The sequence below is a fragment of the Panthera tigris genome, chromosome B4 (assembly GCF_018350195.1).
Source record: "Panthera tigris isolate Pti1 chromosome B4, P.tigris_Pti1_mat1.1, whole genome shotgun sequence".
NCBI lineage: Eukaryota > Metazoa > Chordata > Mammalia > Carnivora > Felidae > Panthera > Panthera tigris.
This window is the reverse complement of record NC_056666.1, coordinates 23925349-23939557: the sequence shown is the minus strand read 5'-3', so window position 1 is coordinate 23939557 and position 14209 is coordinate 23925349. Positions and strand designations below refer to the sequence as shown.

Below are 14209 nucleotides of genomic sequence, written 5' to 3'. Positions count from 1 at the left end.
TTTAATTTTCAAACTATTGTTTTCATATATAAATTGTCCCTTTAAATTTTGTTAAAATCAATATATACAAAATGGTTCTTCCAGTGCTGGAAAAGTATGGAAGCTTCAAATATTATGAACCATCAGACTCCAGAAAAGTTTGAGGAGCTATGTATTATTTAAAACTATCCACTCAGCAAACTATGGATTGGGTCAGTGACATAAACTCTTTCACTAAAAATATTTTACTGTAGTCTGTTGATTATTGTTTTAATGGAAAATAATGGGAAAACAATATTCAAAATACCTTCATAACCAACTTTGCTGGAGTGTCCCACTGTGTATTACATGTCAATTGAATTTGGGCCAAATTTAAAAAAAATAGTGTTTTCAGCAAACCTTTATTTATGTTCCATTGTTGCAGGACTGCCAGTAAAGATAATGCTTGTTGGTTTAAATAGAAGCAGAAGTTGTATCATCTGTGAAGGTGCTGGCTGAAGCTTGTGTCTTGCTCAGATTGCCAGATTATCTGAATGCCCATGAAACTGAGTATGTCTTACGGATAAGCAATAACGGTTTTATTAAATGAAGGAGTTCTCAGGTGAAAGTTACGATTATATCTCACCAAGGAAAGTGTGACCATAACTTTAATTTATGATTTGGCTTCATAGCTATTTCTCATTTATAGAAATCAGCGTGTTGTGTGTTCTCTACCTGTGATAGCTAATAATACACACAGCTATAGTTAGCATTTCTCAGTTACAATTTTTGCACTCACAGAGAAGTGACAGAGTGGAAAAAAAACCCAAACGTGTACACCCACATGTTAAAATCAAGAGAATCACTGACTAATCCCATATCCAGCGGATCACACGTTCATCAACCTGATCACTCAGCTGCCAATGCCTGTCCCATAAGATTATGAAGCAGAGATTCTTGGGTAGTTACCCTAGAAAGGCACTTGAAAGGATTGTGAATGGCCTCAATTCCTTAAACTGCTTTGTATAATCCTGGATTCTAGTTGAAATCTTAATTTGCTAGGGACAATTTTGAGTTGTTTTGTCTTGAAAGCCTCTCAAGGATGTTTAAAAGAGTCTTCCAGAATAGTTTCATTTGTAGCAAGCCCAAAGACAAAAGCAGTAACAGCATTAGGATCATGGATGAAATTCAAGGCTATCAAAGTGGATTATAAACTATAACATCCTATAAAAAATGAAGAGCAAATAATTTTGAAAGATATGTACATTGGATTAAAGACTAGTTCCAATCAAACCATGTTCTAACCTCAACCTGCAAAAGAGAAAAATAACAGAATCCTACCAACACAAGTTGCTAATTAATCACATGGGAAATACATGAAGATGCACCTGGTCCCATGAAGAAGGTAATTCTAAAAGATCCCCATCAGAAAGTCCAAACAAACAAAGAAAAAAACAAAATTCACTTGTTTCAGGCTCTGGTTAGAATGGATCTTGTGAACACTGTGAGACCTTAAAGCAAGATGACATTCATTTAATAGATATTTTTCGAACACTTGCTGTATGTCAAGCTCTGAAGATTCAAAATGAATTAAGACATAATCCTTGACCTCAAGGAGTCTGTAGCCTAGTGAGAAAGGCACAAATATAAACCAAATATTTTTACTGGAGCATAGAGGAGGGAGAAACATGAACAAGTCTCACTAATTTTCTGGATTTCAGTAATGAGAAATGAAATGCATTTTTGGCTTGAGTAAGTGGCATATAGAGATGTCACTTGCTGAGGAAGAATATAAGTGAGAGGGAAAGACGGTGGGTTCAATTCTAGATAAAGTTCTGGAAGCTGTCTTAAAAGGAGGCCAGGAGTTCAAAAAGAGAGGTGGGTTGGATGGGGGCTTAAGCATTACTAGCATGAAGGGGGTGATCGAAAGAATGGAAATGGATGATCTTTCCTAGTGAGTACGAGAAGGGGTAGAGGATAGAGCTCTTTCGTGAGTTAACATTTAGGACAGTAATTCTCAACCTTGGCTGCACATTGGAATAAACTGGGAACTTTAGCAGATGTTGATGCCTGGATCTCATTCCAAGAGATCTGATTTAACTGGTCTGGGACAGGGTCTGGGCATTGGGATTTTCCAGTACCCAGTGATTCTAATATGCAGCCAGGGTTGAGAACGACTGATTTACGAGATGGTACAGGAAGTGACAGGAAGATGGCAGAGAAACAGAAAGATGGTATTAGGGATGCTAAAGGAGGGGTTTTCCAGAAACAGGAATTTATCAACAGGGTTGAAAATTACAGAAAGGCTAATAATGTAGAGACTAAAATGTTTCTGATACTAATGACTGATGAGATTAGGAAGGCCCATTCCAGGAGAGTGGGCGAGGTCAGAGCCAGATGCTACAGACTCATATACTCAGGTAGAGAAGAAATCAACACAATGCAATGAATACTGAATATGCTTTCAAGCAGCTTGGCTGTGAAGGGAAGAGAGAGGCCATAGCTACTGAGATAAGCAGGTTGGAGAAAGGCTTTTGTTTTTAACAATTTTTAAAGATCTCATTATTTATCTAGGCTACGGGACTGCGTGCGCTAATGGAGAAGAGTGGAGAAAGAGGAGAGAGAGAGACACAGAGTGAGAAAGAAGAGAGGAATGAATATTTGATAGAACAAGATCCTGGGGTAGATCAGAGCTATGCAAACACAGGTAAAACCTTACACTTTTGTCCCTTTTTTTGGCCTAAGAAATGTTAATATCTAGAGGTTTTCTTTTGTGACCAGTGTTTTCAAAATGCAATTTTAAAGTAAATTCTCAATAAGCCTAAATATTTTGAATCAAAAGAAGTTCATGTACCTCTCATTTATCTCAAATTTAAGTAAAAACGTCAGTTCTATTCAGTAAGCACAAAACAATGTGATATTATTTACAGGAGACACATGACACACTAAATGACACAAAATATGACCACTGCTGCTTTTAGACTTGATAAAATAATTTAAATAATTTTAATACTACAGCTTTGCCAAATGCAATTCAAGTAAGTCTCTGATTTTTGAAGCTGAATCATAAATTACATATTGTACCCTGTCAAAATTGCCATTTCATGGCATTTGCATCAAACCCATTATCTTGTGTTCTGTTGCCTAGTTACCGGAATTCTGAAGTTTAATGCATTTTAGATGGATATTTAAATTTCAAACAGAGTTTCAGCTACACAGTCTACAGAAAGAGAAACAGTTGGACACATCTGCTGACTTAAATTTCCAAAGGAAACTTGTTTGTGTATAAGGGCTCAGACTTGCTAAGTTTTGGAGAAGGGTGCATTGGTTTTTCAAGGAAGGGCATCTCATATGGAGACACTAAATTCATACTTGTTTTCTGGTTTTATTTTTGTTTTTACTACAGGCATGGAGAAAAGAAAATCTTTCCTTTGTCTATATATTTAAGGCCCTAAACCTATGATCTAAGTCTTGCTTCATTAGTACAATTCTGCATGTAACACACACATACATGAATCTTAATAGTACCATGACTTACCTGTTCCCATGTGAACACGTGTTGATTGAAATAATACTGAATTTGTTCATTTGCAATGTTAATGCACAGCTGCTCAAAGGAATTTTTTTTGAAGTTCTCAAAGCCAAATATATCCAGAATGCCAATGCTCAGCTCATCACCGTTCCCACTGGAAAATTAAAGAGGCATTATTGAGTCCTTACTTATTCTCTTAAGAGGGAATGGAAAGCAGGGTGTCTCAGAATATGCTTTTGTGATTTAGCTAAGAAACTCCTACCAAGACACAGAGTGTAAATTTTCTTAATTGAAAAAGTTTCCCTCCATAAAACATAAAGTAGGTAGCATCAATTTTAACATGTAAAAGATACAAGATTTTCCTTGTACTACAGAAACCTGTCCTATACTTTTTCCTATGGGTTTGTGGGTACAAGATCACAGCCCCAAGTGAGTCATGAATCATACGGAAAACCTGGCCAGCACTCAGAAGACCACAAAAATACATTCAATAAAAATCATACCAGAAAAGCAAAAATTCTGTGTAAGGATGTCTTTAGTCTTTCACTTTAGAACAATTAAAACATCTTGCTAAAAACACTTCACCTCTTTTAAAGAATCATTATTTACTTTTGCGTTATTCATTCATAATTGTTTAATAGAGAATAAATGGTAACTTGGGGAAAGACAAAAATGTATTTGAGTTTATTTTATAATCAACTACTTTAAAATGCAATTAAATATTATTTTATTTTATTATTTTTAATATATGAAATTTATTGTCAAATTGGTTTCCATACAACACCCAGTGCTCATCCCAAAAGATGCCCTCTTCAATACCCATCCCCCACCCTCCCCTCCCTCCCACCCGCCATCAACCCTCAGTTTGTTCTCAGTTTTTAAGAGTGCTTTGGCTCTCTCCCACTCTAACCTCTTTTTTTTTTCTTCCCCTCTCCCATGGGTTTCTGTTAAGTTTCTCAGGATCCACATAAGAGTGAAAACATATGGTATCTGTCTTTCTCTGTATGGCTTATTTCACTTAGGGTAACACTCTCCAGTTCCATCCACGTTGCTACAAAGGGCCATATTTCATTCTTTCTCATTGCCACGTAGTACTCCATTGTGTATATAAACCACAATTTCTTTATCCATTCATCAGTTGATGGACATTTAGGCTCTTTCCATAATTTGGCTATTGTTGAGAGTGCTGCTATAAACACTGGGGCACAAGTGTCCCTATGCATCAGTACTCCTGTATTCCTTGGGTAAATTCCTAGCAGTGCTATTGCTGGGTCATAGGGTAGGTCTATTTTTAATTTTTTGAGGAAACTCCACACTGTTTTCCAGAGCGGCTGCACCAGTTTGCATTCCCATCAACAGTGCAAGAGGGTTCCCGTTTCTCCACATCCTCACCAGCATCTATAATCTCCTGATTTGTTCATTTTAGCCACTCTGACTGGCGTGAGGTGATATCTGAGTGTGGTTTTGATTTGTGTTTCCCTGATGAGGAGCAATGTTGAGCATCTTTTCATGTGCCTGTTGGCCATCTGGATGTCTTCTTTAGAGAAGTGTCTATTCATGTTTTCTGCTCATTTCTTCACTGGGTTATTTGTTTTTCGGGTGTGGAGTTTGGTGAGCTCTTTATAGGTTTTGGATACTAGCCCTTTGTCCGATATGTCATTTGCAAGTATCTTTTCCCATTCTGTTGGTTACCTTTTAGTTTTGTTGATTGTGTCCTTTGCTGTGCAGAAGCTTTTTATCTTCATGAGGTCCCAATAGTTCATTTTTGCTATTAGTTCCCTTGCCTTTGGGGATGCGTCAAGTAAGAAATTGCTGCGGCTGAGGTCAGAGAGGTCTTTTCCTGCTTTCTCCTCTAAGGTTTTGATGGTTTCCTGTCTCACATTCAGGTCCTTTATCCATTTTTTTTTTTAAATTTTTTTTTCAACGTTTTTTATTTATTTTTGGGACAGAGAGAGACAGAGCATGAACGGGGGAGGGGCAGAGAGAGAGGGAGACACAGAATCGGAAACAGGCTCCAGGCTCCGAGCCATCAGCCCAGAGCCTGACGCGGGGCTCGAACTCACGGACCGCGAGATCGTGACCTGGCTGAAGTCGGACGCTTAACTGACTGCGCCACCCAGGCGCCCCTCCTTTATCCATTTTGAGTTTATTTTTGTGAATGGTGTGAGAAAGTGGTCTAGTTTCAACCTTCTGCATGTTGCTGTCCAGTTCTCCCAGCACCATTTGTTAAAGAGACTGTCTTTTTTCCACTGGACGTTCTTTCCTGCTTTGTCAAAGATTAGTTGGCCATACATTTGTGGGTCTAGTTCTGGGGTTTCTATTCTATTCCACTGGTCTATGTGTCTGTTTTTGTGCCAATACCATGTTGTCTTGATGATTACACCATTGCTGTAGAGGCTACAGTCTGGGATTGTGATCCCTCTCGCTTTGGTCTTCTTCAAAATTACTTTGGCTATTCGGGGCCTTTTGTGGTTCCATATGAATTTTAGAATTGCTTGTTCTAGTTTTGAGATGAATGCTGGTGCAATTTTGATTGGGATTGCGTTGAATGTGTAGATAGCTTTGGGTAGTATTGACATTTTGACAATATTTATTCTTCCGACCCATGAGCATGGAATGTTTTTCCATTTCTTTATATCTTCTTCAATTTCCTTCATAAGCTTTCTATAGTTTTCAGCATACAGATCTTTTACATCTTTGGTTAGATTTATCCCTAGGTATTTTATGCTTCTTGGTGCAATTGTGAATGGGATGAGTTTCTTTATTTGTCTTTCTGTAGCTTCATTATTAGTGTATAAGAATGCAACTGATTTCTGTACATTGATTTTTTATCCTGCAACTTTGCTGAATTCATGTATCAGTTCTAGCAGTCTTTGGTGGAGTCTATCTTAAATATTATTTTATAATTAAATATTCCAAATGTACTTTTTTTCCTGCTCCCCCATAATGGTTACCTCTCTGTTCATTAAAGGCTAGATAGTTGGTCAAAAGTTTGCCTCTTCTGAGAAATATATGCATTACAGTTATTTTCATGTGATTTTAAAAAGGAGAGTACAAACATTTCTCTGTGCTCACTATTTATGTAACCTAGGTTAACGCTTAGTGTTGTGTGAGGAAGTGATTTAGAAATGACAGCTGTCAACCTCTTGCTGGGAAGTGAAGGATGCTCTCTGTATTCGGAAGAACTGACTGAACTCAGAACACAAAGTTATAGTACCCTTTGTGTGATGGGATTGACAAAAGGAAAGCTATACAAATACTTCTGAAAATTCCTATTTTGAATATAAAGTGAAAATTTATGCTGGTTTAAGTCAACATTATTATTCTTTTAAAAAATCATCCCACAGGATCCTGCTGAGATATTTAACTCATCTAATAGTGTGTTACAGCCAGGAGGACCTTAGAGATGACCTCATTCAGGGATTCTTAACCTGGGGTCTGTTAATGGTCTTCAAGGGGGCTGGAATCAACCATGCACAATATTTTGGTGGGTATATAGAAATATATCCATTTTAAAAATTTTGGAGTGAAGAACATAGTTTCAATAGATCCTTTTATTCTTTTCTTTTCTTTTTTTTTAGAGGGAGAGAGAGAGAGAGAGAGAGAGAGAGAGAGAAAGAGAGGGAGTGGGAGAGGTGCAAAGGGAGGAGAGAGAACAATGCAGGGCTCGATCCCATGAACCATGACATTATGACCTGAGCCAAAATAAAGAGTTGGACACTGAACTGACTAAGCCACCCAGGCATCCCTCAAGAGATCCTTAAAAGGCTCCAAGATGTCCATCAATAACTAAGACCACTGATTTGTCATTACATGCCTTTATTTAATAGCTGAAGAAGACAAGATGCAGACAAATGCAGTAATTTGTCAAGGGTTGCACAACAAGTTAGTGGAAAAGACTGGCACAGTATACAGGCTCTTCAAAATCTTAACATAAATCTTGACAGATTTTTGCTGAACTATATGAATGGTCTTATTTTAATTTGTTAAACTTTATTTAAAAAAGATTTTTTTTAACATTTATTCATTTTTGAGAGACAGAGAGAACAGAGTGTAAGCTGGGGAGGGGCAGAGAGAGAGCGAGACGGAATCCAAATCAGACTCCGGGCTCCGAGCTGTCAGCACAGAGTCCAACGCGGGGCTCGAACTCCCTGACCTTGAGATCATGACCTGAGCCGAAGTCGGATTCTTAACCAACTGAGCCACTCAGGCGCCCCTGTTTGTTAAACTTTCTATAAAAATTTTGAAAATCTAAGATTTGGCTGGCTTTCTTTAGTGTATGGAAAGGAAAGTTACCAAATAGTAAATAGGCTGTAGTGGAATTTTCAGCAGATCGCCTTAGTGCAAACATGCAGATGATAAGTAGCAAAATGTAGTCATCTGTGGAATACATAGATAGTGAACATTCTGGAATTTTTCCATTTTCATCTGAAAGCTTGGCATCATACATATGGCCACACATGAACATACAAAGTGTTTTGATCATTAAATCAGAATGGGCAAACTGGAATTTGATTTGCAGACCCAGTCAGATAGGTTACAGTTTAGCAGAAAGGGAAAGAAGCAATTCTGGGGGATAGAGAGTTAAGAACATGGAGGAATAATGGATAATCTCTTAGACATTCTGGATAATATTATGATGTGGTATGGCCCTTCGTGGAAAAATGACTGAATTACATGCCTGAAATGTGTACAGAATAGTCTTTTATGCTTAGTAAGCAAATGTGAACAAGGTGACTTAAGGTAGGCATCTATCCTGCTTTTTGTATACAATTTCTACAGATTGTGTAATTTGTGGCGGAACAAAGCTTTAGGTGTAAATGGAAGGGCTTATACCTGTGCACAATCCCTGGTACATAGAGAGTACTCAGTCAGTGGTGGCTGTGATTCTTTATTTCTAAGATGGGGTACTAGGCAGGGCATAAACGATGACATCATCGTTCATATATTCACTCTATCATTTACTATTTACTTAGGACATTTTGGAACCAAATTTCATTGGAGGTCATGATTCCTATCCTTACAGGATTATAGTGAGAGTTAAAATATAAAAAGAAAGCTTTCCTTTGCCTTCAAGATTTAATTCAATCCTTCAAAACAAAGCAAACAAACAAAAAAACCTGCTGGAATGACATTTTATGCAAGTATAAAATGGTATACACTTTGCAGTACACCTTCCTATCAAAAGAACATATAAATTGATGTCACTTTAAAAATTCACTTTTCATGTTTATTCATGTTGCTACAGTTTTTGTGTTCCAGGACGTTTGCATTTTTATAGCTATGTGGCCTAATAAAGGGCTACTAGGAAATAAAGCAGATCTACTGAGATAGAACCGTAATAATTCAGCGATAGCAATTAGAAACGTCTTCAAAGGGACTCATATACAAATCAATAAATTAGAAAACAGATGTACATCACCTGACATTTGGGGAAAAAAATGTTTCCATGAGAATTTTTACCTTGGCGATGTGCCGTGCTTCAATAAGCTGTTAATGCGATTGACTATCCAACTAAAGAGACGCCCGTATAAAGTTTTGGCCATAGCATCTCTGACATCAGTAGCTTTTTCGACCGTATTGGGTCGAATAATGGTTTCTCCTCTAGTGACCACACAGTGGGAGGTAAGAGCTTCTTTTAGTTCATCTGCCTGAATGCAAAGCAAAGAAGCAGCTAAAAAAAACAAACAGATGTGTTGTTAGAAAAAGTTATGGCAATGAAGTCACTTCCTATAGAATGAAAATGTCTTAATTTACCTTCTTCAAATGACATAAAAGAAATATGTGAAGACTTTCTAATGTAAAAATAAGTTGCTGTTGAGTAGGAGTCCTGTGTCTCTTCTTGATCATTTTTCTCTCCCTGACTGGTCACGTGCAGACTGCCATATAATAAATACAGCACAACCCAAACCGAACTGGCTGACAGGAGGGAACATTGGCACAAGCCAGTGGTTGTTTACATGATGCCAAACATAATTTCACTGAATTATGTGAAATAATTTATAAGCATAATGAATAAATTTGGTATAATTTGGACGCCATTATCATATACATGTTTTCAAAATGTAGAAATTAACTGGAAGTTACTTAGACTTGAGGGATATGCTCAAACCAATGTATTTTATCTAACCTTTGCAATATTTAACCCAAACAGCATAAACCTTATCTCAACATTAATGTATTTTTGTATCCTACTACTTCTCAGTTATATATTTCAATAATTAAATTCTGTTAAAGTGTGATGCCTGGAACATGCATATTTAGTGGTAATTAAATATCACAGGGAATTTTAAATGAAAAATACCTAAATTCAGGGAATAAAACTCATTTTTTAATATAAAACATCTTTAACCCAAACTATCACATGACAGACTATTTTTTAAATCAGTTCTCCTTTTAAATTATTTTCAACATTTCAGGGGCGCCTGGGTGGTGCAGTCGGTTAAGCGTCCGACTTCAGCCAGGTCACGATCTCGCGGTCTGTGAGTTCGAGCCCCGCGTCAGGCTCTGGGCTGATGGCTCGGAGCCTGGAGCCTGTTTCCGATTCTGTGTCTCCCTCTCTCTCTGCCCCTCCCCCATTCATGCTCTGTCTCTCTCTGTCCCAAAAATAAATTAAAAAAAAAAATTATTTTCAACATTTTGAATTTTACTTTTAGCATTGGGACAAGATAGTTGTCAGCTATGTGGCTAAGATCACTGGACCTTGCTTAAATATTGTTTTCACATTGTAGAGGTAATACAAGTCCACTGTGGATATCTTGCTTTTCAAGTTAACATTCTGCATTTCTTTCCTTTTAAGCATGTTTACTGTCACTATTCTGCACATATATTTCATCTTAATATCTTAAGCATTTCTCACTTTATTAAATATTGCTTGTAAATTTTAATTTGCTGCATAATAGTCTGCTATATATCATAATATATCAATAATTTTAAATTGTTGGATATTTAGGTTGTTTCCATATGTTCATAACTGTAAAGAATGCTGGGATAAATATTTTGTGTATGAATCTGTGTTCCTGTTTTGTATGATTTTATTAGCATAAATTGCTTAGAATCAGTAATTGGTTCAGTGTATATAAACATATTTAAGCCTTCTTATGTATACTATTTAGCTATTCTTCAAAAACCCTGAACCAATTACATTCTTATCAGCCAAATAAAAAAACAATTTTAATGCAATTTCATGGGTACCACATATTATTTTTGAGAATGGCCTATTTGATAGGAAAAAATGCCTTCATTTTTCAATTTGTTTTTAACTGACTCCTAGTGAAGCTAAATACTTTCTTTTTTTCATATTTTTATTAGTAATTTGTGGTTTTATTTTATAAACTCCCTTTTTTCATTGATATATTTGTCTATTCCTAATAAGCTTAGAAGAGCTCTTCATAGCTTACACATATTTCTTATATGTATAGTACAAATATTTTCTTTTATTTTTTACCTGTATTGCAATTTCGTTTATTTTTCTTTTGTTAGTATGAAAGAGTTTTAATATGTATGTAGTCAAATATCCATTAAAAATCCTTTCTGCTTTTGGTTTTCTGCACATAAAATCCTTCAAGTCTTTTCTCATTTCAGGATTATATAAACGCACTCTTGTCCTGAACTTTTATGATTTTTTTGCATTTAAATGGTATAGATTTGTAATTTATTTTGGTATATGGTGTATGACAAGAATTCGAATCCCCCCCCCCACCCCCACTCCCCTAAGTGGCTAGCCAGTTTGCTGTCCCTACAACACTGATTCCCTAGTGATTTCTGGCAATTCTGCTTGGATCTGTTTCTGTTTCTGAATAGTGTTTCCCATTGATTAATATGTCTACTTCTATTCCTGCATTGTTCATTTTACCTGGGGATATATTGCTAAGTATAATACCTCATAAGGCAAACTTCTAGTCTTGATCATCTTTATCTAGAAGGAATGGAAGCTAATCAAGAAACTTAAGTAGGAAGATAGAGGGAGGAGGAGAGGGACAGGGAGGGAGAGAGGGAGAGAAAGATTGAGAGAACCTTCTAGATACATGCATTAAGTGGTTTCTGAATGAATTGTGAAGAATGGCCTGGAAAAGTTCAAGAACTGATGTAGAATGAACAATTGGGAGGTTACTTAGCTCAGGTGAGAGGTGATGTTGTCTTCAATGAGAACGAAGATCATGGAGATAAACAGAAGTGGTCAGATTTGAGACATATTTATGAGACAGAACAGCCAGAACTGGCCCCTGATTGAAACAATGTACCTGCAAAACCATCAGGAAACATGGCCTTGGTTTGGAGATAATTCCTTGCAACTTTAATTATAAATCATTATAAGTTGGCAAAATTTTTATTTGCCATAAAAGGCTATTCCACAAAGTGCTTTAATTTTAACTATATTCATATAAATATTAATCTTTTGTGACCCATATGACTGTTTCCTATATAGAAATAGGTTCTCAATTATCAAAGTCAGTTCTTAGTTTGTTAGTTTCTGAGTATATATTCATAATCTACAAATATCTCTGTTGTAAATCATTCTCTTCATTGTTGATAACTCTTCTAATTATGATCAATGGTGAGATCTGAATATATCACTGGAGTTTTCTGCTTTTTCCTTCCACATCTGATAACTGGGGACTGCTGGGAGTTACAGATCAACCTGGAACTACTGGCCCATGGGTGCCAAAAAATATTAGATCTACTGAATGAAGGTTCAGCCCAGGATCTACATAGCCTGCAGCACATTGGCCAGAAGAAGGCCCGGCTCATCATTGGCCAGAGGGAGATCCATGGCCCAGAAAAAAAACAAAACAAAACAAAACAAAAAAACTATTAGTCTAATATCTTCTGGTCATTTAACTTTATTTATATATGAAAAATCAGAACAGGTTCTCAGGTCCACGGCAATCATTACATGCCAATCTCAGTTCTTCTGTATTACTAAGCTGGTCCCAGAGACAAAGTGGCATGGAGATGATAGGGATCTAAGGACAGGTCCAGACTAGGATGGTTCGTATCTGGTCCTCTGAAATTTACCCTAAAACAGCTCATTCTGTTTCTGATTAAGTATAAATCAGAAAAAATATATAAATAAAAATTTATATCATGATTCTCTACATTATATATGAAACATAACAAATCTGGAATTATAGAGGCATATGCCCACATTAAAAATTTAAAAAAATAGCATATATTCTAAATAAAAAAGCTGTGCCACCAGAAAATCAGTGGGAAACCTTAAGTTATTGGAATAATTCATTAAACTCTGCTAGACAGAGAAAAAAGTTGATTTGAAGCAAATACAATATTGCACTTTTCTTGTATACAAAATTATTGCAAAATCAGTTAACCCAGGATGAATGAGTATAAAAATTCATCCAGTATGAAAATAAATATACAAGTCTTTACTGCTTATAAGTGAAATAAGTCAGTCAGAGAAAGACAGATACCATATGTTTTCACTCATATGTTGATCTTGAGAAACTTAACAGAAGACCATGGGGGAGGGGAAAGAGAAAAAAAAAAGTTACAAACACAGAGGGAGGGATGCAAACCATAAGAGACTCTTAAATACAGAGAACAAACAAACTGAGGGTTGATGGCGGGGGGTGGGGGGGGTGGGGGGGGTGGGGAGAGGGAAAACTGGGCGATGGGCATTGAGGAGGGCACTTGTTGGGATGAGCACTGGGTGTTTTATGGAAGACAATTTGACAACAAATTATATTTAAAAAATAAAATAAAATGATATATACACTAAATCTATCAAATAATAACTTAAACTCTTTTCAGATCAGTTTACTAAATTTTAATTATATTTTCTGTGTTTTTACATTGAAATGTAAATAGCTCCTAAAACAGTCTAAAGCCTAGTCTTAGGAAGGTTTTCTTCAGTAATCAGTTAATTTGCAGGCATGAATATGTGTTTTAAATATTGTACTTTAAAAGCTTCATTTTATGCAAATTGAATCTGAATATTCTTTTTCAGGATTCTCTATCAGTACAATCGCTTGAAATTATCTTTTTTTTGAAGTTTTTTTTGAAATTGTCTTTATGTGACACTTACAAGTATGTAATTAGACATTTTTCAAGAGTTCAGTGTTGGGGCACCTGGGTGGCTCAGTCGGTTGGGCATCCGACTTCAGCTCAGGTCAGGATCTCACAGTTGGTGAGTTCGAGCCCCGCGTCAGGCTCTGTGCTGACAGCTCACAGCCTAGAGCCTGCTTCACATTCTGTGTCTCCCTCTCTCTCTGTCCCTTCCCTGCTCATGCTCTGTCTCAAAAATAAATAAACATTAAAAAAAAAGGGTTCAGTGTTGAATAGAAGATAATAAAACTCACAGTTTTCCAGAGCTGCATGATTGGAAATGTGGCTCTTGTCAAGCTGGTGTTCAGTTGCCACAGAAGAAAATTCAATGTTTCCAACATTCATGATTGCAGCCAGTATACTGTATATGCTTCCAAGTTGCTGAAACATACCATGAAAATGTTAACATCACCTTCCCTGGCATATAGCAAGGCAGTGACTATGGCTGGAGACAGACTGGGTAAGAATTCTAAGGCTCCAGCATAAGAAGGTCATCCCATAGACAATGATGTCATTCTGAGACCCAAGTAGGCCAAGATCCAAATAGGCTCAGTCTCATTTGTTATTTTAATATGAGAGGTGAGCATGGTACCTGTTACCCGGCAAGTGATAAAAAAAAAATTTATGAATGCCAGTATGAAGAAAAAAAATAAA

At 36.6% G+C, this 14209-nt stretch overlaps 1 protein-coding gene across 10 annotated transcripts in view; it reads right to left on the bottom strand.

Moving 5' to 3' along the window:
* Positions 1-14209, bottom strand: part of MYO3A (myosin IIIA) — a 242757-nt gene that overhangs the window by 81025 nt on the left and 147523 nt on the right. For 9 of the 10 annotated variants that reach the window (XM_007081307.3, XM_042991254.1, XM_042991256.1 and 6 more), the window contains exons 17-19: positions 13810-13936; positions 8954-9164; positions 3497-3644 (exon numbers count right to left, since the gene is read on the bottom strand). In XM_007081307.3, the coding sequence (XP_007081369.2) occupies positions 3497-3644; positions 8954-9164; positions 13810-13936 (486 nt within the window). Of the gene's footprint in view, positions 1-3496; positions 3645-8953; positions 9165-11218; positions 11734-13809; positions 13937-14209 lie in introns of those variants that run through there. The other variant, XM_042991260.1, reaches the window with a different exon arrangement.